The following is a 21,584-nucleotide window of genomic DNA, read 5'->3' on the forward strand; positions in this document are numbered from 1 at the left end:
CAATTTGATCTTGATACTCTCGCCAATATGATTTGTCAACATGGAAGAGACATCTCCACAGGGGATGATATACAATGAATATAAGGCTGAATACCCTCATATCACTACTGAACTAGGAAGCGGTACAGGCGGTGAAGTGGCCCAGTTGAATGTGCTAAAGTAGATTATTTATTGATCCCGCCATTTGTCACTTCGCTGATGATATCCCACCAGTCTTTTATTGTTACTTGTGCCCAGAACGGAACTCTCTGAACCGAAATGCAACCAAAGAGTATTTAGTACGACCATTTAGCGAGCCTCTGGGATGAGCAATCAACTGACGATATCGTTACGGGCATGAACTATACTATGTAGAGTCGTCAAGGGGTATAGGTTGCATTCAAATCGATCGGTCAGCAACGCGACGAGTAACACTAAAATTAGCGCCACTGCCACTAAACCCCCGAAATGCGGGGAAATTAAGCTGGCTCGACATTTCCTTCTCCTGAATTTCACATCTCTTGACGACCACCAATAGCCATACCAAATGGAACAGACGACAAGAATCCGGAAGAGAGTTCCAAAATCCTGTCGTCGCTGCCATCGACGGAAACAGCGCTGTGTTGGATATCCCACCTGCGCCAACTGTAGTGCGGCAAATGAACCTTGCATGCGCTTGGAGATGTCTCCATCTTGGCACCATGGGATGTCCAAGGGCGCATTGGCACAGCGGATTGAGGCTTTAGAAGCGCATCTTTCTGCAATTACTGAAGGCTTACCTTCGACCAGCGGAGAGCAACCTGTTGGCTCGCCAGAGGGTACGCCGTGTGCGCTTGAAGAACAGACCGAGGTGGAACCTAGAGAGAAGAACAGGGCGACCGCATACTTTGGACCTTCATCCGGTGTGACCCTTACGGAGAACTTGAGTCATATGGTTGAGGATGCCGCCTGGACCAATAGATCGATTCCGATCCATAGTACCGAACGTCATGAACCACTATCGCCTGCCCCCACGGCTGAGCAGGGCAAGGCTGTGCCACCTGACGATGCGGTCGGGAGGCAGCTCCTTGATGCATACTTCATTAACATGCACACGCGACAACCATTTATCAACTGCGCGGAGATTCTTCAGCTACACTCTAAACGATACGATGCGCCCGGCGCTGGCCAGTTAGAACAATACGGAATGTTCAAGCTATTCATGGTGTATGCTATCGGCGCAGCGATGCTACAGCTCACTGAACAGTATGAGTCGACTACGGCGAGTGCATATTATGCTACAGCAATGCAGTATGATAGTGCTCTGCGAGAATCGCTGTCTATTGCGGGTATCGAAGGACGGGTGTTGATGGTCATATACGAACTACGATCGAGCTCTAGCTCAAGCTTGTGGTACAACATCGGTATGGCGATGCGGATATGCATCGACCTGGATATGCACCGCGAATCACACTACAGGACAATGAAACCATTGGAGGCGCAGCTGCGCCGAAGGCTATTTTGGAGCGTATATGTGATCGAGCGACATGTTGCATGGTCCCTCGGACGGCCATTCAGTATAGCAGAGGACGAAATCGATGTACAGATTCCGGCTGATATTGATGACCCGACTAGCAGGTATGCTGAGGTAGAACACACCATTGGTGACTTGTCATCAGATATTACGCATGGGGCGAATATACCGGCTATCAGACGGTTCATTGCGACAGTACATTTGCAACGGATCATGTCCCGCACTCATACCAAGATTTACCGCGTAGACAGAAACACCTCTGCTTTGCTACCGGAATTACCCCCATTGCTGGCCTCGCTGGAGGAGTACAAGAGGGGTTTACCTCCCTTACAACCAGGCGATAATGACTTTATTCAAATGCACTGGAACAATTGTGTTCGCGCGCTGCTGCAGCCATTTCTGAGTATTCTCGATCCAGAGGATGACCTCATCAGAACATGTTTGCACGTATCGGGCCAAATGTGCCAATTGTTTAAGCGTTCGCAACAAAAGGGCCTGTCAGGGTACTCTTTCCTCTTAGTAAATTCGGTATATATGGCCGGACTCACAATGTGGTGCGTATTGTCTTCACTATCCAATTTGATTGAGTTAATCATGGTCGTAGCTTTTGTTTATTTCGATCTCCCCGTCTATGGAGAACGAACGTGGCAAATGATCTCCGTGCTTGCTCGTCTGCCATATTTGCTATGGCGGAGCGGAAATCCAGCTTCAGGAAATATCGCGACGACTTGGAGAATATGATCAACCGAGCTATGGCCTTTGTAGATGAGACGTTGATCCATAACCCGTATATACCAAGCCAACCAGCACCAGGCGTGGAAGAATCTTCAGGGTCTCATTTCGCCAACCTTGAGAATTCCAAGGATTCCATGGCGAGCACACTCGATCTACAGAGTGCAGCTATTCTAGAGGCTCACGAGCAAGAGGCTTCACTCAATACGGGAAATCCATTTGCAGGTGTGTCCTTGGAAGACTTTTGGCCCGGCGAAAGTCTTAATCTCCCTACATTGGATGTGTTTGGCTTTGGTTGGGATAAATTAGGTGCGGAGTAATGAACCATAAAAAATTGATGAATAACATGAATAGCTTATAAATCAAGAACACGTTGAAGACTACCAATGACAGGGAGCAAGGTCACCCTCAATGCCCAATTCCTCTCTGCGCGATCTGCTACTAGGATCAAAGTACGGGACCTCGCCCACCCCCACAGCCCGGTTACCGCTTCGTGGGCCAAATCCTTCATGGTCGCCCGTCGCGGTATGGAAGACGCTGCGATTGTCCCAGATGGCTAGACCAGTCAGTTCGCAGTGTAGAACATAGGATACATAGACACCTACCAATGTCATTAGGGCTGTTCCATTTGAAACGAACTTGGAGGTCATGTCCGTGAGTGATCATATCATGAAACCACTGTAGCATGTTCGCGCTCTCTCTGCGAGTCAACCCGTCGATCTGCGTAGGAAAAGAGCCTAGATACTCAATCAGCATCCGCATACACAACACTGAGATTGCGTCTTACCGATTGGAAAAATCGATTTCCATCCTGTAATTGGGTTTGTCCTTACGACCGGATGAACAGCCGACAGATCCCCTCCAATATTGACGGGGGACCCCCGTTCCTTTTCATACAAATGGAACTTCCCTGTCTGTGCCAACCTCATAAAGCCGACACCTGCATGTGTGGCTGTCAATGTCTCCAGGAAAGCCCGGTATGGCTTACTGATGCGATCATAGATCTCATAACCAGACGCCCAAAGCGTGTCGCCCCCCGTTTTGGGCAACTGCACCAGTCGCAGACTCGAGAAGTCCGCGGGAGCCTTCTCGAACGAGATGTCGCTATGCCAGACTGCCGCCATCTTGGTGTAATCAGATCCCTTATAGAGAGTCTTACGGCCCTCAGAGTTGATGGTGCTGATCTGAGGGTCCGGGTCACCAAATTCGCGTGCATCATTGGTGACCGGGTGAATGTGCAGGCCGTTGGTAGATGGGCGGCCGGTCAACTCACCCATGCGCAGGATCAGCTCTTTCTGTAAATCGTTCGTAAGATTGTCCTGGGCGCGGAAGAAAACAACGCCTCGTTCGGCAACTGCTAGTGTCAACATGGTTTTGAGTGATAGATTCCTTGAGAGGGAGTACCCACTCATGATGGCCAAGTCACGAATACGTTGGTCTGCATTGGGGGCGTGTAGGATATCGTCAACAATATTGCAAGTTCCTTTGGCAAACTCGTTACCAATCACGGGAGTTACCATGATCGGGTCAAAGCTGTCAAGAGAGCCTGAACTGTGCTGGCGCTCAGTCGGCTGCATGGTAGTCGTTTGGACAGTCATGATGCAAGTGTATGTTCACAGTACTTGTTGCTGTTTGGGTTGTTCCTCGTCATCGTACTGTCTTATTTATGTCCTGGAGATCAGCATATGACTCTTATCAGATGTCTATATTTCTATATTGATTACACCAAATGATGTTATCCGACAAGGCCTCCGAAGCATCGGCTTTCGGAATTAGGCCAATCAGTATGAACTGTGGGGATAAAGTTTCCTATCGCCGAAATCCGACATGCATCTTGTCGGATATCGGCATGGTGTAGGTGTAGCCAATCCCAGGTTATGATCATGTATAGAATCATTAAAATCTCCTTCTGTCATATATAAACAAAAAGTCCGTCACCAGTACCAGAGAGAGAGAGTAACACAAGTAAAGTGACAGTCTAGTTGACCCTGATGAATGAAATATGGAAGGGGAAACTCTACCCCTCGCTCAATATCTGTTCAAGCGTCTTCGCCAACTGGGTGTGGACTCTATCTTTGGAGTACCAGGTGACTACAACCTGACACTTCTGGATCATGTCGTGCCTTCGGGACTCAAATGGGTGGGAAATTGCAACGAGCTAAATGCGGGCTATGCTGCGGATGGGTACTCTCGGATCAAAGGTACCTGTTCCTCTTTTTCACTTCCCTCCTGCGTCGACAGAGGCTGACAGCTTAGATATTGGCGCGGTGGTGACCACCTTTGGCGTTGGAGAGCTGTCTGCCATTAATGCCATTGCAGGGGCATATGCAGAGAGAGCCCCAGTTGTGCATATTGTTGGGACACCCATGCGCGCCTCGCAGGAGTCTCGCGCATTGATCCATCACACCTTCAATGATGGTGATTATCAGCGTTTTGACGCTATACAGGAACATGTCACTGTAGCGCAGGCCAGCCTGAATGATCACCGCACAGCACCGTCCGAGATTGACAGCATTCTGCTGCAATGTTTGCTACACAGTCGACCTGTTCGTATCGCTATTCCTGTTGATATGGTGCCTGTACTTGTCCCAGTAGCGGGCTTGTCGTCAAATATCCAAATCCCGCGCGCCGTGCGCCAGCCACAGGTGGAGGACGCAGCCCTCAATGCTGTCCTTAATAGAATCTACAGCACCAAGAAACCAATAATTCTGGTAGACGGAGAGACAAGAGCGTTCGGTATGCTTCACAGAGTCAATCACTTTGTCCAGACGATAGGCTGGCCAACATTCACTTCTGGGTTTGGCAAGGGCTTAGTTGATGAAACACTACCCAACGTCTATGGAGTATGTACGCTTCCATACAAAGCCTTTGTCGACTCTTGCGATTTAGTTCTAGTTTTCGGGCCCCATTTCAGCAACACCAATACCTACAATTACTTGTTAAAGCCAGCGGACGACAAAACCGTACTGTTTAGCCCCAACTCGATCCAGGTTAACAAAGATGTCTTTCGCGATCTCCCAGTCGGGTATTTTATTGAGCAGCTCACACAACAACTCGATATATCCAAAATACCGACGCATAAACATGATCTTCCCCACCCATCACTCAGGGCACTCCCCGAAGTATCTTCTACCGATCTAGTCACGCAAACTGGGGGCTTCTGGAAGCGCCTCTCACCCTTTCTCCGTACTGGAGACATTGTCCTCGGTGAGACCGGAACACCAGGCTACGGCGTCAACGACTTCATACTACCCCCGCATTCCCGTCTGTTCAAGCCAGCCACCTGGCTATCTATTGGGTACATGCTTCCAGCTGCACTAGGAGCAAGCCACGCGCAGCGAGATCGAGTTGCCTCCGGCGAGTACCATGATGTATCGAACCCTCGCACAATCCTATTCATCGGTGACGGCAGTTTCCAAATGACTGTTCAAGAGCTTAGTACTATCATCCACCAACGGCTCAATGTCATTATCTTCTTGATCAACAATGACGGATACACCATCGAGCGATGTATTCATGGCCGCAACCAGGCATATAACGATATTGCTCCGTGGCGGTACCTCAAAGCTCCAGAGTTGTTCGGCGCGGACCAGGAGGGCGAGTATAAAGCACGGACATGGACAATAAAGACCTGGGAAGATATGGATTCTGTGTTGAAAGATCCACAGCTGGCCAACGGCAAGGGTTTGCGGATGGTAGAAGTTATTATGAAAAGGCTTGACGGGCCGGATGTATTGATGGGGGTGTTAAATAATCAGATTTTGAGGGAAAATGCGCAGAGTAGGCTTTGATTATTAGACACAATATGATCATAGATGAATTATTACAGTTCTGTTTCTTGCGTAATCTTGTGACGTTTTTGTCGGCGATAGGATATTCATTATATTGGGTGGTCATCTTCATTCAAATGCTAAGAATGTAGAGAAAGCTTGCATAGTTTAGACCCACACCTTTAATGTAGCGAAGGAGATAAAATGCTTATTAGCGTAATAACTGCCATATTTTATAAGTCGGCGTGTATGCAGAGAAAACTGCTGCTGAAAGTGCTGAGAAGTCTCCGTACTGGAGCTTGTTGCCACAAACTCATCCTGGAGGTGTTGCCGAGTATGCGTAGGTAGAAGAGACAAGGCAAGATTAGTGAAATAGATTCTAAATGTCTGTCATAACACCAAAGCCCAATGAGGCTATGTAGCGACGTCCTAACTCATTCCGTTTGAAATGTGGCTTATCATCAACTCCCTCAGCCAACTATAGTAGGTCTTTCTCTGCCAAGGTCGCCTAATATGTCTAGTCCAAACCCTCATTTCCTTCAAAAAACCCACCCGCCAATGGATAATGTGGTCTTGTAGAGCCTGACCCAAACAATACGAGGTTGGGCACTTGGCAGTCTTTACATATCTCTGTTTATAAATTAGCGATCTACGCTTCGACCCATTCCTGTCGCGACGAACCTTTTCCTCCTTTCACTCCGTAATGTCTAGCCTGCCCGGCAGTATATATGGCATAGCCCCGTCTTAATGGTGCCCCAACCCTTTCTCACCCAGTTCCTGCTCCTTTTCTCTATCTTCAGCGGCGGGTCCCTAGCCAGGCGAGGCGGGGGAGGCGATTCTGACAGCGACAACGACAGCGACAGTGACAGCAGTGGTGGAAGCGGCAGCAGTTCAGGCTCATCAGGATGCGGAACCACAAACAACCTTCTTAGCACGACGTACGTTGTGCCTAACAATGCCTGGAACTGGACATCCCAAGGCAGCAGATCCGCGGATGCTAGCCCAACAGTGTACGACGGGACTTACTTCCAGGGAGAAGGATATTTTTCCTATAACATCACCGGTGGATCGCGATGTCGTGGCGCAAACGGGCAGCTTCGGATCCTAGGATACGCCTGGGTTGGACCACAACCGCCATATCCTACGGGGCCCCTAAACCCCTTCATTGTTGGGTTCAAGGCATGGGAATCCGACCAGCCAGTCAACGAGATCCACACCGCCTATAAACCAGTTAAATGGACAGAGACTAGCGTTTGCCCTATGGAACCGGATCTTGTTCGGATCGCTACGACTAGAGGTTGGATAGACTTTACAGCTCATACGTCTGGTGCCTCGGATGTGATGATCATGAATGTCTCTACGGATTCAACTCAATCGGCCACCGTTCGTTTCAATGCTACTACGGCTTCTGACCCGAAACCGGCGATCGATGGAGGTGAGGGCTTAATTCGTCTCCCTGGGCGTACTTGTTCGTCATACGGGATACACATGGGTTGGCCCTCTGCGACGATCTTGAATGGATCCGTGACGAACACTACCCTGGATCTCAGATTTGCTGGTTCGGGTAACACCTCCTCCGATTACAAAAACTATAGAGGTACCGAGGATGAGTTGCATATCGAATTCAGTGTGATCTTTTCGGGGCAAGTTGATAGTATCAATTCTACCAAGGTGTTGAACATTCAGTCAGGCAACCAGACTCTTGCATGGGTGCCGAATGATGGTGTCCACGTTCTGCCGGGTCGTTGGTGGTATGTGTTGATGTGGGCTGTTGGGATATGTATAGTGAATTGGAATGATTACTACTGGTAGATATGAGGTACTATTGGGCTCATTGTACTCAGATCTGTTCCTCTATGAGAATTCACTAGCAGTATGGAAGCAATAAGTGGCTTAATACCTGCTGACAAGACATGAACATGAGCACGGTCGTCCTCAACTCCATCATCGTGAAGATGGAGAGACTTGGGTCTCTCAGACAGGACGTGGCCTATTGAAAGCCCTTGGTAATCTGTCTGTTTACATTAAATGTTTACTCAGTAGTCGTAATTATAAAAGACCGCCACCAACGTCAGGGCCCATGATAATGACATCATAAATCTGCGATCCAAGATAAGATAAGAAGGATCAAGCGCGCCCGAATCCATGCAACATTCAAACAAACAAGCAACATTCATATACATATTCATATCCATTACCTCTTATTTACCTGTTCCTTAAACGTCACGCACAAGCCAAAGAAGAAAATCTCAAAATCAAGAAACACCAGCATCATGCCGAACAACACTTTTTCCTCCTCCCAAGACAGCGGCGTCACTGGTGCCGCCAAATTCGTAACCTCGACGCTCGGAAACACGGTCGGAGGCGTCTCTCGCACTGTCGGTGGGGTCACAGGTGCTGCTACTCGAGGTCTCGGTGATACCATTACGAGCGCTACAGGAAGTGCCGGGAAGCCGTTGGGTGATGGACTGGGAGGTATTGGAACGGGAGTCGAAGACGGAGCAAACAGGGTTGCGAGAGGGGTGGAGAATGCTGGACAGTGGAAAAGCTAGATAGGTTCATTGCTCTGCCAGGCAGCTTGAGTCGGACATAGTATGATGTGTGGATGCGTAACTGGTCAGCTTTTGTTTTAGTATTTTGCGACTTGATATCAAATTGACGTTGGGTGGGAAGAGAGCGCTTGAGATATCGCCGGTTGATTTTATTGATTCTATTTGCGTCCTACTTGTTGTTTAACAGACAGATATGCTCTGTAGATACCGTGTACCTTTGTACAATTGGATATAAAAGCTCCATAGCATTCCTTTAAGGTTCATATTGGCTTTCCATGAAAATTCTTTTCCAAGTAGTCACACACCCCAGTACCCTTATCATCAATACATGAGGACATACAGCATGCAGATCTATATCAAACACACTCAACCCCCAAGCTCACAATCGTGGTATCCGCCTCGAAGCACTGCTTCTCACTCCCCACGGCCACAGTCTGAAACAATCCAGACCCGCAATTCGCCCCGGTGTAGACATTCAACACAGGAGATTTAGAATCGTCGCAAGCCCCGGAAAATACATACGCGGTGAAAGACTTGATCGGAATATCTTCCACATTTGCACAATAGGATACCGCAATATTGGTAGCTGTGATGCTGGGACCAGTGCAGTTCTCATAAACATAGCCTGCGTAGGAGACAAGCGGAGTAGCCATTGCTCCCACGGAGAGGGCTGGGAGAAAAGCCAACGACTGTTGAAGATCTGTTAGGCGCAAGCACGGGAGGGATCATGGTGTGTGGGGTTTACCTTGAATAGGGCAGACTTCATTTTGGGTATAAAAGTACACTGTTTTAACAGGATGAGCAGATTTGTTTCAGTTAAGTTGAAGGTAAATGGACCGTTTTTATACCTAGGACAATCCTGAGCCGTGTGGGGCATCGATTAAATAATAGTAGACTTTCTGAAGAAAAACGGAGTTAGCCGAAATGGAGCTAAAATCTCACTGAGCTGAAGATTCACCTGTACGCAGTGCCCTGGAATGGCATCTAGTTTCTTTCCAGTCGTTTTAGATCTACTAATTCCTAACTCACGAATGCATTCATATACCCCGTATGTATCCCTTAACTTGGATACAGGAACTGAATCAATTATGTTCTAGTCGGTTTTGTATGGATTTTATTAAGGGTATACCGACACTCGCTATTGAAAAATGACGCCTATACGAGCGTTACATTGTCGAGAACAAGCCAATGCTGACACCTTGCATTTCTACTACAAGATTAGTCTGAAAACTTCCACTTTGGGGAAATGCTCTAAATGTAAAGTATTCATAATCCTTTTATAATCGTAAGCCATCGAAGCTGCCAGAATTAAACATGCCACATTAGTACTAGGGTTGCTGTCTGGGCTTATTTAGCGTTGTTTTCTGGCAACTTTTACCTCGTAAGTACCGTATGGGCCCACTATGGTCGACTGAAGATAATGGAGTGAAGAATGTCTAGCTGAAGTAGCATATGACATATATCGGCAAAGAGGGTGCAGGGGCAGGCATATTCATAACTAGTGCCTAAGTTGTACTGCCAGACTGTAATAGTTGTGTATCTGACCTACGTGTTCAGTGGCTCCTGTATAAGCCATGCTGATGCCTGAGATATGTGCTGAACAATTCTTGTTCACGTAATCACATCGCTTTACACTTCCCAATGTGGCCAGAGTGCTTGACTAACCCAGTTGATTTGGCCTCTATGTAGATAGATGTGCATTTAAAGCAAATTGACATACATCGAACTACAACCTACACTAAGCATTGTCGGCCGCCGTCGGGATCTGTAGGTGGGGAACGTATGCGCCATAGAACAACTGCCGTCCTACAGTTAATCATTGAAATTCACTTGGTGTCGGCCGCCGTAAGCTATACTTTACCAGGTATCCCAGTAAAACTGGATAAACATACTTGGTAGGAGGCCATGGGCCTGTCAGTAGGTTACTAGTTCTGTTCAGGTTTATTTCAATACCTAAAGCTCGGCTTATCAGTTATGTCTCCGTACTAACACTGATTTCCCTCGCCAGAATTAGGTGGTACGTGACCGTATATAAGCTTTAAGGCCCGACACGAAGGTCACAGCGCTCATCAGCGTCTTTGTCTTCGCCTCCCGTGACATAGCCTCTAAAAGAAACTCGAAGTCTTCTCAGCGTAAAGTGTTGACGCGGCCTAGTTAGGCCTAGCGCTGTTGTTCTTCCTAAGCGATTTCTTTCCCACAGTCATGTTGATAGAACCAAGCAAGATAATCAATCGAATCAACGAATTGAACCTCCGGGATAGTTTGTCATAAAGCAATAGCATCCCCAATTGACTCAAGCACCATTTTCCGTGTCGATGGTTTGGTGGCTTTCATAACTGGTGGAGGTAGTGGTCAGTATCATTTATTATATCCGTTACGAAATGGCTATTACTAAACCCACCACTTTGCCCTGCAGGTATTGGTCTAACCATGGCACGAGCCCTCGCATTCAACGGCGCACGGAAAGTGTACATCTTGGGCCGCCGACTGGAAGTGCTTCAAACGGCAGCCAAGGAGCACCCCAGTCTAATCCCACACCAGTGCAACGTGACATCGAAAGAAATCTCCAATCTGCCGTAGACCGCATTACGACCGAGGTAGGATACGTGAACCTCGTCATCGCCAACTCTGGCAGTATCGGACCTCCAGCATGCTACAACCCAGCCGCTTCTCTTTCAGAGCCGCGCCAGACCCTATTCACCAATTTCTCCATGGATGAAATGAACTACACCCTACATCTCAACATCACAGCCGCTTTCTTCACCATGACCGCATTCCTCGGGTTGCTCGACGCTGGCACCAGAAACGCGCTGCAAGGCGTTTTCGGAAAGCCCGTCAGAGAGGGCAGTGATGTCCCGTCGACCCAGAGCCAGGTCAGTTTCACTACCAGTATCTCGGCCTTCAGTCAACATTATTCGTCCTTGCCCCCGTACTTAGCCAGCAAGGTTGCTATCATGCAGGTGGCTAAACAGGCTAGCACTCAATTGACGAGGTCTGGTATTCGTGTGAATGTTATCGCTCCGGGAAGTAAGTGACCCTTGTTGTTATCACATTAAATGTTTGAGTCTGAAGGTTGACTAGGCATTTTTACAGTCTATCCTTCTAATCTGGCTTCCGTGCTTACTCAAGACCGCAACCCTGAAGAAGAAACTTTTCGACAACCAGAGGTTTATCCCCGCTAGGCGATTCGGTGGGGATGAGGAAATGACGGGTGCCATTTTGTACCTTGCTAGCCGGGCTGGTAATTTTTACAAATGGTTCTGTTCATGTCACTGATGGCGGTCGGCTGTCGGTCATGACTAGTACCTATTAGGGCCAAACATCCAGGAGAGCTGAATGAAGGGTATTGCTCCAGATGCGGACGTAACAGTATATTATAGAGACTACCAACATCCTCTCCATTCAAAAACAACACTTGATGGCTTATTAAATAGCTGTAATTTACTTGGAATCTCCGTTTCCAGTACGTCTCCATATGTAGAAGAGCATCATGACATTAAAACGAATCCAAGAGAATGGGCCTACTGCAAGCCATTTGAAACAAAATTATTATTTACATATCCACATCAAACTCTACTTACTATCAAAGATCAACCATAGTAGACATGGCCAAAATTATCCTAATATCCTCTCCTCCTCGTTTAAGTATCGAAGATACTTAGTTGATATAACTAGTATCAACCCACTGTGTCCAATCAGAGCCCAAAATGGTTGAGATAGAAACCGGCTCGCTCAGCTTCTCGGAGAAACTAGCACGTGTACCCTTTGCTCCAGCGCCGGTGTTACCATACTCAGCGAAGGTAACATTCTCAGTGTTAGCTTGGGTAGTCGACCATTCAGACCAACCAGCAGAGTTAATCACATCAGTCATGGAAGTCTTCTGGAAGAGAACGCGGGCATACTGAGACCAGGGGCGACCTGTAATATAGGTTGTTAATAAAACATGACGCGTGGGGGTACTGTTCTGATAAGAGTACAACGTACCGAGGTAGTAGGTGCCCGAGGGGACATCATTGCCATCAGCGGCAGCGACGGAGGACTTATGAATCACGTAGTAGGACGAGTCAGTCTCAGAAGAGCGGCCGTTGGCGGTTATATAGCCAGAACTGGGGCCCTTCAGGACACGAATGTCGCAATCATGGAACCAGGCACGGGCGTGCTGGCCGAAAATGAAGTCACTGGATTCACAAATGGGTGTAAGTTATTTTCTTGCGGTCGGGAGAAAGAGTGCAGGGAGACATACACGGCACCTTCGATGAGGGTGTGGGCGTAGACCTGATTTCCGCTCTGGGCGAGAAGGGTATCTATTTAATGGAGGGTCAGTACTCCAGAGCTCTTTTTTCCTCCATTTTTTCTGTTGCTTACCCTGGTATCCAGTGAACTGGCATCCGTAGTATCCCTGGCCATTGCCGTAGGCGCTCACGGCCAAGGCTTGGTGGCAGACTTGGCCGCAAGAGTTGATAATGTTGAGATTGTAGATGGACGAGTTGGGAGAGTGGTTGCGAATGGTAGCTATCTTTACCGTAAGTTCATGGGAATAACATAGGCTAGAGTGCATGATGGGGTGCCCACCGGTCTCGTCATCATTAGCGACGTCAGCCAACTTAATATTATGGGTGATGTTGACAAGGTTGCCAGTGTAGGTGGTGTCGCTAGAAATGTATTGTTAGTTGATAAGGTTCTTTGCTACTTAGTATAAAATGTCCCAAGCATACTCCTCTGTCTGACCGTAGATGATCAGCTTTCCAGCCAACGACGGGATGTACACCTGTTCGTCGTAGGTACCCTCCTCGATGAAGATGGTCTGCGTCGCAGTCTCGGTGGTGTTCAGGGCATTAACGGCCGCGCCAAGCTTCCCAGTGACAGTTCGTCAGAGCATATCTAAAGGTGTTTGATCTGCGATTCCAACATGCTTACCGTGTCATAATCACCTTCAGACTTGGCAACGACGATCGCACCGGCAGGAGCTGTCATGCGGCTCGCGGCCAGGGACGTCGCAGCAAAGAGACCTGACACTAAAAGTGATTTCACCATGGTTGTTACGTGGAAATGATCGGCAAATCTAAGTTTGCTGTTGATGGGGGGACTAGAGAGCGCGATGATACTCCATCTTTATAGGTAAGCATGTCTCACGGATGATCCATCATGGTCTATTGATTGATATCGATCAGGACCTCCTAGTGGAGACACCGGTGGGGTTTCCTCAGAACATAGAGAACTCTATGTGAAATGGCTAAGAACGTTTAAGTAATTTGTCCGGCTATTAAAGAAGCTTCTTTAGGGCTAGTGGGCCCAACTCCTCCAATTTTCTCCTCACTCAACTTCCTCTTAATTAGAGCAAAAGATTACCACAATTATTTCAACAAAAGAGTAGACCTAATCCCTCCTAGATATGATGTTCATCGTAATTTTAGCAAATACTAAAGTAGGAGCTTCACTTTGGCTTGGCAAATTTGAAGGAAATGTCAGAATTCCTCAGCTTCCTGAAAGCTCTGAGACAGGGGCTTTCCAGAACTCCGGACATGTTTGAGCCTTGTGGGCCCAACTTCATTAAATTCAAATTCCTCCTCGCCGACCAAACTCCGTCCCTAAATTGCTACCGGCTTTTTACTCTCCTCCGTCACTGTTCGTGAAGCCAGATTGGTGGATTTTCCAAACCCAAGCATGAACAAATTTGCCGTATGAAATCCACCCCAACAAGCCAAGCTTCATCATTGAACCTTAGGAAAAGTCTAATGTATACCGTGAACATGAGTGTCGGTTCTCGTTGCAATGGAAAACGTGCAGCTATCTCATGTCATGCGATTTATGGCCAGCCTCGAGATATCTAGTTCATCTTGCAGAAATCCTTCTAATTTTTTGGACATTCAAGGCTGACTTTAGCTTTGCAGATAATACTGGCAATGCATGGCGGGAGAAGAAAGAAAAAAGAAAAAAGAAGAAAGAAGAAAGAAGAAAGAAAAAAGAAGAAAGAAGAAAGAAGAAAGAAGAAAGAAGAAAGAAGAAAGAAGAAAGAAGAAAGAAGAAAGAAGAAAGAAGAAAGAAGAAAGAAGAAAGAAGAAAGAAGAAAGAAAGAAAGAAAGAAAGAAAGAAAGAAAGAAAGAAAGAAAGAAAGAAAGAAAAGAAAAGGCTACATCTACATTACATTCTGTGTTGCCTCGAAAATAAATCAGTTGACAAAACCAGGATAATCATGACCCCATAAGACAGCTAGGCTTGTTGAAAGCCTCATCTGCTAATATAGTTGAGAGAATGAAATTCTGCTGTCTCACTATTATTCCAAAGGTACATAGTAGAAGAAACTAATCCGACGCATTCACCCTGACACGATATCCTATCCACGCACCAAATTAAATGTGGAGAGGAAATGAAATAATCAGATCAAGAGACAGAACCAACACAAAGCTCAACGATTCATGTACACTTGCGTAGAGATCATTGAGACCAATTTTCCGACCGAGAATTCCCAGGATCACCGGGCAGCCTCGAGGGCTTGCAAAACGTGAAGTCTCGTTGCTAATTTGTAGCCATTGAGGAATTAGAAGATCGAGGCTCTAGGATGGAAGCGCAAATGATGAGTATTTCTTAGCCGTTCGTGTTTATGATAACTTTAGTAGGTGTATCATGCTGCGCCGGGGTGAGACTGCTCATGTCCGTCTATCCCGCTTTGGGCGCCAACCCGCGCAAGTAATCAAATGGCTCTATAAACTAAGAACAAGAGTAATTTTAGGAGCGGGGATATAACCATTCTGGAACCAAAGACAATACGTATTACTTTTGCAACAAGACCTTTAAAGATTTTACACCAACGGCCATGGGGCAAATAGAGCTGATATAATCGGACAAAGTCTAGGCTATACAATAATAACAAGGAACCTGGCTTGCTAGGGTTGTTTGAGAAGTACCAATACACTTCGTAGGGGTCTCACAAGTGTTTGTGTACATATACTGGGAGATAAGTGGTAACTTCGGACATAAATTTCAGGTAGAAGTCCAGCAAAGTTGACATCAGGGGCATTGGTCAGGAACTTTATCACTCCGTCGACAGTCTATCTTGTTGTAGGCTGCCAGAGCTGGCAATCCCTTCGCGGCTGACACTCTCAACACTCAAAAAGCTAATACCTGCCTGAGGATTTCTAGAACTGATTGACGCCCACCTGCAGGAAGTCGGGATCCTCGCCGATCTTCTGCCGGATGTCGCCGGTCTTGAGCTCGTCCACATACCACTCACACCAGACAAGACGCCCATGGAGGAACTGAGCTTCTGGCGAAGCCGCCCACACGGCGAACTGGCCGGGCAGATCCACTAAACACACCAAATCAACAACATTAGCGCAAACTCTCATCGTACCACAAGGGTTACGATGTATGTCCACTTAACATGGCGGCCAAACCCAGTCTTCATCGACTTCGAAACCTTGCGCCTCTGCGCTCTCAGTCAAGACAGATCCTGGGCTGAAGGTGATAAATCTGCATCTGCTCAGGTGCGACCTTCGACGCATAGATCTGCAATGCCAGTGCCTGAGCAGTCTTGGCGAGAGCGTACGAGGGGTAATATTCACGGATGTCTCGACCATGGACGGCGGGGGCGGCCACCGTCAGGACATACTGTTGATGAATGTGCTGTCAGCGATTTGTCGTGTAAGAATAATAAAGAGCAGCTTGTGCTTGTTATAAAGGACGGAATATTAGACTAGTCTATAGTAGCAGACCCGCCCTGACCTAGCTGCTTGTAAAATTTCTCCATGATCTGCAGTTGAGCCAGGACATTAACGTTGAGCTCTTCCCAAATCTTGTCAGTGCCACGATCTGCGAGGCTCAGCACGTCAAGGGTGATGCCCTTGGCCTTGAGGTCAGCCCAGAGGTGGTCGTGCTTAAGTCAGATTCCACGCCGATGAAATCAGTGCTGCCGCTCTTACGACCCTTTTCTATGAGCTCCTTAGCCAGCGAGTCGGCAGTGGTAGCGGTCGCCTCAGTGCGACGTCTGGTGATGATGACCCGAGCTGCACCAGCCAGGCCAAAGGCGCGCACGGCGGCGTAGCCGATACCACTGTTGTCCCCTGTGATTAGAACCATCTTGCCAGCCTGACAGAGCTCAGGCTGCAATGGTGAGATTGCCTCGTAGGGTGGCGAAATTTTGGGGTTGGGCCTTTTTTGCTCAGTGATATATGTGGTGATAACTGCGGAGGAAACACTAATGATCCAGGATGTAGATAGTTACGGTATCAGACATTCAAAGGTGGTATATTCGGCTGGATTCTAAACTCCTGGAAAAGTCCGAAACTCCTCTTTTGAATGTCCGTGCTTTAACTTTGCTTGGTTCCACTCCGCTGCCGCCACCTCATCCAAGCTTCAGTATCATTATGACTTGATGTGAAGGTCCGCGGACCTCTATGTCAAGTACAAAAATTCGCTCCCATACCCGGCACGGGTGGCATGTTTACAATATGGTTGGTACTGACCTAATTTGACCCTTACAATAGTGATTTCCTACTAGCTCTAGACTAGACGATGCAGGTTTTCAGCACACTTGATCAATGTGTAGCTGGATTTATGGACTGCCTAATTCCCGAACCTTTTTGTAATCCTTCGAAGCGGCTCAGCTAATACTCCACGGTTTAGCTTGGGAAAGCTGGGTACCCTGATCGAATGCGATAGGTTTGACTTAATTTTTTTTTTTATTTTTTTTGTTTGTTTGGTTTTTGTTTTTATCAATTGTGTTAAGTCAAAAAGTTCTCAAAACTCGTATACCTACCAAGTTCCATCCATGCCTTGACCCTGGATGACATACTTTCGGCCTCTAGTATCTCCCCATTCAGCGGCCCAAAAGGCAACTCTCTTTTCTCGAGAGCGAGAGAGTGTTCTAAGAGGAACCTCACCATCCACCCGTCCAGTTTGTGGGGTTCGGTTGAGGATAAGAGGCAGATATCTTGGAATGCCATCAGTCGATTGATCTGCATGTTACAATACAATCGTAAGTTTAGATACATATACATAGGCCGAGAGCGATTGGGGGAAAAGAAATTGTGTCACTCATTTTGCTTGGATTTTGAGTTGAGATGATCGTACATACCATTGCGGACGTGGCGGGCCAATATTGCTGAAGCTCTATAAGGGCCTCGAAGTTTGTGCTGAGTTCTCGCTTCGCTTGGGGTAGTTCTTCGGGGTTTCCAAAGAGCATGGTGTGTAGTAGCACGGATGAGGAGACGGCAGTCATGTGGCCAATGATGGCGTAGCTAGCCTCGCACCCCTTGAGCTGACGTGAGAGGTGGAGAAGGCTGCTAAAGGAGGAAGCATGGTGCTTGCAGCGAGCAACATACGTGCCGTACGTTGTAGATAACGAAGCCTGCTTGTCCTCCAGAAATCGGAAGTAAAGTAGCGTCGAGTAATGATGATACGCGAGATGCAGGGTCACGAATGGCCCGCCTAACCGGTTATGCTGGTGGCCGTGGAGGTTCTGAATTGTAAACTGGATGTCCACTGGAAGCATACCGCTCCACATCTCAAGTTGCTGGCCGAGACTTACAACAGCCTGGTCCAGTTCGGCGGTGTCTATTTCGGCTTTGGCGGCACGGCGGTTCAGGTCCTGGATTGGGCCAAACAGGCGGACAAGAGTGACCATGTGGGCCCAGAGGCCTGGTTTCCAGGGAACATTAAACGTTTCTTGGTCTGAGGGAAGTGAGCGGAAGGTGAGTTCATCCAAGGGGAGCTGAAGGGACCCTCCAAGGTCATCCATATGACGGGGTAAACCCAGTCCTGAAAAGCACCAGCGATCTGCCATGTAGAGAGACCACCAGATTCTTCGTGCGGTTTCACGGGCAATGATGGGACCCCTCAAAGTATACGTTTGAAGGTGTATTATCTCGGCCATGCTGGTGGCAATCCCTGGACCCATATTAGATATATAGGTGCCCGCGAATGGATTCAGAAGATGGAGATTTCTTACGGATGTATAATGCCTCGGAGGAAGTTTCACAGTTCCCCGCGCTTAGGGTGGAGAGCAAAATGCATGTCTGTATGTTCTCGAGGCAGGCATTTTCGAGGTCTGCCTTTAGCAGCCGCTTTGCTTCCGTAGTTAGATGAAGCTCAAGGTTGCGGCGGTTGGAACGGCAGGAGAATTTGGCGCCAATAGCACATATAGCACATATCAACGCTCCACTCACAGAGCCGTTGCGCAGCTGCGTCCACAGTGTTGCTGGATGAAATATGCTATGCGGTCGGTCGTGAACTTTGTCAAGGTAAATTTCGACGAGCTCCAGGGTTGTCTCCCAAGGCAGGTTGTCGATCGGCAGTGCAGCAGCAACAGCCGCCGGAGCTTCGTTCGCCACTAGTCGAGGTTGGAGCCGGCCATCACACTGCAGCTTTCTCTGGTGGCAAGAATGGCACGGTTCACCAGGTGCCGGACGGGAGCATTTGCGCTTGGATTCCCGGCATTGGAGACACGCACTTGCAGCCTTCATCTTTCTCTGCTTGAGACACTGTAGTGGGAGAAAGAGAGAGAATTGATCCAGTGGAGCAAAACAGGCTCGCTCGGGATTGAGAGGTTCCAATTGGCGGAATAAGCCGCAGCGATCGGGATTGAGCTTACCGAATTGGCTTCTTCAAATCAACTAGTTAACGAAGTTAGCTAGTTAGTATAAGTACTCCACTCAGCGATTCATCCTTTCCTCCATTGTTGGAGTATAGTAGTACTCCTTCTATGCTGGAGTTGTTAGTATTTCCACCGTATAAATATGGACATCCCCTTCCCCAGCATCAAAATTCAAACTCAGATCTCGATCAAAATCCCCCCTCCATCCTCACCACCATGTCGAGTCTCCTAGAACCTGTCACCATCGGCGGAAAGCTCCCTCTGCGAAACCGCGTTGTCATGGGTTCCATGACCCGCAATCGCTGTGTGGATGATTATAAGCCAGGGCCAGCCCAGGTCACCCACTACGCCGACAGAGCGCGAGACGGAACCGGCCTAATTGTGAACGAAGGCACCTTTGTTGACTGGACGGGCTGTGACTGGAAGTATTCCCCCTTTATGATCACAGATGACCACGCGGCAGCCTGGCGAGTAGTCACTGATGCAGTCCACAAGGAAGGGGGCAAGATCTTCTTCCAAGCCTGGCATGCAGGTAGGTACCCATCCATCATGACGCCCTTTGACAAGCTTCATAACCCGCAAAATGAAATAGGTCGGTGCCAGCATGATCAAATGCCGGTCATGAAGAAGATGGGGGGCCGAGTGCTTGCTCCATCTAGCATTAAGGCCGATGCGGGGAAATACCGCGACCTACCAGGTGCGCCTGTACGATTTCACCATACCCCTTTTCCCTAAGCGCATACGACTGAGTCGAGGAACAGGGACACACAGAGAATGTTGTGGCTATTGAGAACCCGCGGGATGTTGTGGAAACGTTCCGCCGCTCACTGCAGCTAGCCAAAAAGGCAGGGTTTGATGGCTCGGAGCTCCTGGCTCAAGGGTGGGTGTTCTCTGGACATAGCATGGAAGGAACAAGCTTAATACTAACCCCGCTCTCTTCTTCCTTTTTCTCAGTGGATATCTGCCCCAGCAATTTTTGAATACGTGAGTTATAATACTCTCTGTGTTCGCAAGGAACTGTCGCATGCTAACCCACAGTACAGCCGAGCCAACAAGCGAACTGATAACTACGGCGGTTCAGTTGAGAACCGATGCCGCTTCATTCTGGAGGTCGTCGACGTCATCAGCGAAATATTTGGCGGGCCTGAGTATGCCTGTGTGAAGCTCAACCCCACTGATTTCTTAAACGACTCGGTGGTCACTTTCAAGGAGATGAAAGAGACATACACGTACCTGATCAAAGAGTTGGTCACACGCAAGGTTGGGATCATCAATCTGTCCCGTCGTGGTATTGATCACAACGGCGGCACAGGTGACTTCTTTGGCCATATTCCCCGGCCAACCGAGTACCCTTTGCCTCTTGGCTATGACCCTGTCTTGGATTTTGGGCCTCTTGTCAAGTTTCCCGGCAGCCCTTCAATGCTCATGGCCAACCATGACTACACCTTAGAGGAAGCCGATCGCCTCGTCAAAGAAGGGAAACTGGACTTGATCACATTTGGCAGACCCTTCATCTACAATCCTGTGAGTATCATCCCCAAAGGTGGTGGAGGGGGTTTTCTGTTCGTGGATCTGGCCTAATCATATGATGGTATAATGTAGGATATTATCTCGCGAATCAGGCATGGGATCCCCCTTTCCGGCAATACTCGCGACAACACTGTCCATTATGGGCCGTACAAAACCCCGGACGAAAACTATAATGACTGGCCCTCTGCTATCATTGACCGGGAGAAGATTTAGAAAGAAATCATGCCCCTGCTGAGGGGAAACTGTTCGGGCTAGCGTTGGAGAGCTCCACCGATGCATGATAGACTTTCTCTTGGGAATCTAGAGAAAAGGCATAGAAATCATTACCTTATATCAATATATATTCAACCCAAGACTGATTTGGAACTTTTAATCCCAACCATGTATATGTAGATATATGTTTTGGAATATAAATGCCAGTAACTGGCTAACCAAGCTACCCCTATCGCACAGTTCCACTCCCTCTCTAAACCAGCCCGCGTCTCGGCAATACCTTCACTAAGATCCAACGCAAGCACAAAACGGCAGATAAAATTCATCGCCGCCACGTGGCTGTAATCTCCACAATCCTTTGAGTCCAAACCCCGACCTCCTTAAGCTGGTCAAAAATTCTCTGTGGCATCACGTCACTGCATCAGCATATTGAAGAACAGCCCATTGCCGGTCACTCAGAGACAACCTTTCATGCGGATTCCGCTTCTTAACACCATCGATTTTCCCTTCGGTCATGCTTTCTCATCCCCGCAGGGTCTTTTCATGTGGTTCCCATTCCATCTATGCTGCATTGAGCCGACAGGAGCGGCAGATGACGATTTCTCTGATTATCATCCAGGGGAGAAGTCTACAAGTAGAGGGCTCCAGCCCGAGACAGGGATGTTCTTGATGCCAGAAAATGGTTAGAGGGAAGAAATTAAGAG

At 48.0% G+C, this 21,584-nt stretch overlaps 9 protein-coding genes across 9 annotated transcripts; 5 read left to right on the forward strand and 4 right to left on the reverse strand.

Moving 5' to 3' along the window:
• Positions 1–526: 526 nt before the first annotated feature.
• Positions 527–2,544, forward strand: BDV38DRAFT_290313 (transcription factor domain-containing protein; the record flags this gene model as incomplete). The annotated part of the gene is made up of 2 exons (XM_032061461.1): positions 527–2,046; positions 2,097–2,544. The coding sequence occupies 2 exons, from the start codon at positions 527–529 to the stop codon at positions 2,542–2,544; spliced, it is 1,968 nt and encodes a 655-aa protein (XP_031907507.1).
• A 60-nt stretch (positions 2,545–2,604) lies between these two features.
• On the reverse strand, positions 2,605–3,822 carry BDV38DRAFT_288691 (TauD/TfdA dioxygenase family protein; the record flags this gene model as incomplete). The annotated part of the gene is made up of 4 exons (XM_032061083.1): positions 2,605–2,780; positions 2,830–2,961; positions 3,012–3,578; positions 3,633–3,822. 4 exons carry the CDS (start codon positions 3,820–3,822, stop codon positions 2,605–2,607), a joined length of 1,065 nt encoding a protein of 354 aa, XP_031907508.1.
• Positions 3,823–4,226: 404 nt separating this feature from the next.
• On the forward strand, positions 4,227–6,015 carry BDV38DRAFT_290315 (alpha-keto acid decarboxylase family protein; the record flags this gene model as incomplete). The annotated part of the gene is made up of 2 exons (XM_032061462.1): positions 4,227–4,425; positions 4,481–6,015. The coding sequence occupies 2 exons, from the start codon at positions 4,227–4,229 to the stop codon at positions 6,013–6,015; spliced, it is 1,734 nt and encodes a 577-aa protein (XP_031907509.1).
• Positions 6,016–6,680: 665 nt separating this feature from the next.
• On the forward strand, positions 6,681–8,040 carry BDV38DRAFT_264395 (uncharacterized protein). The gene has a single exon (XM_032056277.1). The coding sequence runs from the start codon at positions 6,742–6,744 to the stop codon at positions 7,804–7,806; it is 1,065 nt and encodes a 354-aa protein (XP_031907510.1). The 5' UTR covers positions 6,681–6,741; the 3' UTR covers positions 7,807–8,040.
• Positions 8,041–8,249: 209 nt separating this feature from the next.
• Positions 8,250–9,312, reverse strand: BDV38DRAFT_288694 (uncharacterized protein; the record flags this gene model as incomplete). Its single annotated transcript, XM_032061084.1, has 3 exons — positions 8,250–8,526; positions 8,913–9,235; positions 9,292–9,312. The coding sequence occupies 3 exons, from the start codon at positions 9,310–9,312 to the stop codon at positions 8,250–8,252; spliced, it is 621 nt and encodes a 206-aa protein (XP_031907511.1).
• A 1,615-nt stretch (positions 9,313–10,927) lies between these two features.
• Positions 10,928–11,728, forward strand: BDV38DRAFT_288695 (SDR family oxidoreductase; the record flags this gene model as incomplete). Its single annotated transcript, XM_032061085.1, has 2 exons — positions 10,928–11,573; positions 11,628–11,728. The coding sequence occupies 2 exons, from the start codon at positions 10,928–10,930 to the stop codon at positions 11,726–11,728; spliced, it is 747 nt and encodes a 248-aa protein (XP_031907512.1).
• A 476-nt stretch (positions 11,729–12,204) lies between these two features.
• BDV38DRAFT_288696 (pectin lyase fold/virulence factor) lies at positions 12,205–13,580 on the reverse strand (the record flags this gene model as incomplete). Its single annotated transcript, XM_032061086.1, has 7 exons — positions 12,205–12,464; positions 12,531–12,724; positions 12,790–12,850; positions 12,912–13,058; positions 13,119–13,198; positions 13,262–13,398; positions 13,464–13,580. 7 exons carry the CDS (start codon positions 13,578–13,580, stop codon positions 12,205–12,207), a joined length of 996 nt encoding a protein of 331 aa, XP_031907513.1.
• A 3,686-nt stretch (positions 13,581–17,266) lies between these two features.
• Positions 17,267–19,006, reverse strand: BDV38DRAFT_275951 (Zn(II)2Cys6 transcription factor; the record flags this gene model as incomplete). Its single annotated transcript, XM_032058120.1, has 3 exons — positions 17,267–17,500; positions 17,620–18,431; positions 18,493–19,006. 3 exons carry the CDS (start codon positions 19,004–19,006, stop codon positions 17,267–17,269), a joined length of 1,560 nt encoding a protein of 519 aa, XP_031907514.1.
• Positions 19,007–19,353: 347 nt separating this feature from the next.
• BDV38DRAFT_288698 (uncharacterized protein) lies at positions 19,354–20,880 on the forward strand (the record flags this gene model as incomplete). Its single annotated transcript, XM_032061087.1, has 6 exons — positions 19,354–19,669; positions 19,730–19,842; positions 19,899–20,017; positions 20,092–20,121; positions 20,181–20,661; positions 20,740–20,880. 6 exons carry the CDS (start codon positions 19,354–19,356, stop codon positions 20,878–20,880), a joined length of 1,200 nt encoding a protein of 399 aa, XP_031907515.1.
• Between the last annotated feature and the right edge of the window lie 704 nt (positions 20,881–21,584).

This window comes from Aspergillus pseudotamarii (assembly GCF_009193445.1).
Source record: "Aspergillus pseudotamarii strain CBS 117625 unplaced genomic scaffold BDV38scaffold_110, whole genome shotgun sequence".
NCBI lineage: Eukaryota > Fungi > Ascomycota > Eurotiomycetes > Eurotiales > Aspergillaceae > Aspergillus > Aspergillus pseudotamarii.